The sequence below is a fragment of the Cynara cardunculus genome, unplaced genomic scaffold, assembly GCF_001531365.2.
Source record: "Cynara cardunculus var. scolymus isolate 2C unplaced genomic scaffold, CcrdV1 Un_Scaffold_3980, whole genome shotgun sequence".
In the NCBI taxonomy this organism is placed as follows: domain Eukaryota; kingdom Viridiplantae; phylum Streptophyta; class Magnoliopsida; order Asterales; family Asteraceae; genus Cynara; species Cynara cardunculus.
The window spans coordinates 53,641-56,340 of record NW_020201699.1 but is presented as its reverse complement, the minus strand read 5'-3'; the positions used below and the strand labels follow the sequence as shown (position 1 = coordinate 56,340).

The following is a 2,700-nucleotide window of genomic DNA, read 5'->3' as shown; positions in this document are numbered from 1 at the left end:
AGCAAGCTTATTCTTTTGATGGCACATTTAAATTTAGATATAGCAAATATATGTAAGGAAGGTGAGAATAACCTTGTTTCTATATGTTTGAAGTGCGTGTGTGGATGATGAATTGAATAATAATGTAAACCAAGTAGATTGATATCGGACAAACATCAGGTGAAAAGCTTAACTTTTGGTTTAGCATGGGTCATGATGGTGTCGCCTTGACCTTGTTTTGACATACATTGTAATTAACTTCACATGGTTTTAATCAACCAGGATCGCATTGTGGCTGCAAGATTTTGGTATTTTTTGTGTTGTAATTTGTGTGATAGAATCATATCAACCTGCAACTTGAATATGTATATCAGGAACTAAAAGGACCTTTTGGGATATAATTACAGTTGACATGTGTGAAATTTTTGGACTATGCAGTCATTTATTTTCACGGTTTCTTATTCGTAATTTAATAAAGAGGTAAGAGATCATGGACAGGTTGATCCTACGAATAACTTCCCATTAGAGTGTATCATCAGAAGAGTTTTTAGAAGTTCACAAGGAGATGAATGTCTGCTACTGTGCCCCATTGATACGTAAGTAGAAGAAATATCGAAAAGAGTTCAATATTTGGTCTAATATGTTTTGAAGTAACTATTTGTATCATCAGGCCTGTCCAGATACTAAAGAGCACAAACTTTGAAGGATGGTCAGCGGTATGTCTTTTGATGCTTTTAGTACCTTTTGTTATTGTCTGTGAATTTTGTAGTTCTGAATGTGGAGGATCTCTGTTTGTGGCTGCATTGTACATATGGGTATATGCAAAAGCTGGAGATCCAATCAAGCTTACCATGAAAAACTCCAACATATTGAAGTAGATTGTCATCTTCTTTATGACCGTATTGTCAGATACCTATTCAGCATGCGCATTAGGACTGCTTGTCAATATCTAGGCCATGCCATTATTATGGAAACCTGACATCAACTTCATATGCAGCAAGTAGGGCATTCATTGATATCTATGATCCAACTTGAAGAGGAATGTTAGATATACTTTGCAATGGTTTGGCAGTAATTAGGTCTATGATTTAGGCATGATTTTATTTTGTTTGATTTGATAATGTTTTCCTCGTATATATCACCTTAACATATATTTGTATTATGAACATTCTGCTTGGCAGCCTCAACAGTGTTCTTGCTTACTTGCATGTATTTATAATTATAATTTAGGTTAGTGATGATGAAGTTGAGTTTATCCTTCCTACTGCCTCTTATGCGCTTGCCAAGATACACATGCATCTGGTGTATAGTGGGTATGTTTACTTAACTTGCTACTATTCATATCAGTACTTGTATATATCATTTTAGCTTATTCTCCATGCTCATCTCATCAGGTTTTGCTATACAGCACGTGGAGGATTTTGCTACACTGAGGATGACATTTTTGAATGCCGTACAGGTACCAATGTTTTTGTCTTGAAGCATTTCATTGTTATTAAAAAGCATTGGTTTGATGACAAGAAATTCCATGTTTGACAAATGTTTACTGCATTGTGAACAAAGACTCCTAACCCCTTTTTAACTAATTTCACTGGCATCATTAACTTCCATAATACATACAGTATTTTATTGAATGATTACACATGCAGATGATGGTCAAGATTTGGATGGCTTACCAACTGAAGGTGTAGAAATAACATGCTTTCAGCTGGTATACATTTATGTAATTTTTCTAGTTTTGGAATAAAGTTGAGAAATTACTCTTAATGCATCATCATCACTTTTATGCATCATCAATTGTGCAGGATGGTTCCCATTACATGATCTACACACCATCTGACCCACTTCTGTTTGTAGCTGTCAAGGTAAGCATAAGCAAAAGGCTATTTGTTTTTAAAACAAGACCCGTGGAATATGACTTTTTTTACGTCATTCACAGGATGACAATGGTAAATTGCGAATTGCTGATGATGTAAGAGATCCATCACCTTTCCTTTCCTTAATACTACATTGCATTGCATACCATGAGTCGACATAATGTATTCTTTCTTCTAACAGGAGGTGTTGGAGGACGCAGCGACAATAAGTGCTATCGATGAGGAAACCGAGTTCAACGCTTTGGTGGTACGCTATTCCATTTTCCAACCAACATAACATGATTCAATAACTTTTTGCTGAGTCAATATATTATTTTGTGCAGGAAGAAGAGACTGCTTTGTTGGGATCACTATTGGGCAAGAGATAACCAACCACTTCCCTTATGTTTCATTTTTTCTTATCTGTACATATTATCTGTGTTCTTCAACCATCTAACGCTTTAGTTTAAGTTGTATCTGTCTAGTCTACTTCACTTCTTATGTGTTCGTGTACCAAATGGTTTTTTTATTGGTAATTTTGATTGCCTGTGCTACTTTGTACACACCTCAACTAATCTCCTCAAGCCTTCAAGGCAATAGGATGACAAACGTTCTGATGCGGTGGGTTTGAACCCATGACCTCTAAAGCCAGACGTTTTCCAAAGGTTTGTGGTGGTCAAAAACTCAGAATAGACATCATTACTTTCATTAGGGCATCTTGTATTTTTTTTTTGGAAGCATAAATTCATTATTCATGTGATGAATCGAAACAAAATAATTTTGTTTGAAGTTCGACGTACGTAAGCGGACAATGTAAAATGCTTCATAATTATCCTATCGGAGATTGCTATGTGTTACATTTTAA

General features: G+C 35.4%; 1 protein-coding gene across 1 annotated transcript; it reads left to right on the top strand.

Moving 5' to 3' along the window:
* Positions 1-480: 480 nt before the first annotated feature.
* Positions 481-2,398, top strand: LOC112503845. The gene is made up of 9 exons (XM_025107833.1): positions 481-575; positions 650-695; positions 1,210-1,292; positions 1,374-1,438; positions 1,629-1,690; positions 1,785-1,844; positions 1,919-1,951; positions 2,038-2,103; positions 2,180-2,398. Exons 3-9 carry the CDS (start codon positions 1,273-1,275, stop codon positions 2,222-2,224), a joined length of 351 nt encoding a protein of 116 aa, XP_024963601.1. The 5' UTR covers positions 481-575; positions 650-695; positions 1,210-1,272; the 3' UTR covers positions 2,225-2,398.
* Positions 2,399-2,700: the final 302 nt, after the last annotated feature.

What these genes read in the sequence shown, in the direction of transcription:
- LOC112503845 (XM_025107833.1), top strand. Translation starts at nt 1,273, where the DNA reads ATGCATCTGGTGTATAGTGG. An exon ending in CATTTTTGAATGCCGTACAG is followed by an intron (nt 1,439 to 1,628) that starts GTACCAATGTTT and finishes TTACACATGCAG; the next exon opens with ATGATGGTCAAGATTTGGAT. An exon ending in TTCTGTTTGTAGCTGTCAAG is followed by an intron (nt 1,845 to 1,918) that starts GTAAGCATAAGC and finishes CGTCATTCACAG; the next exon opens with GATGACAATGGTAAATTGCG.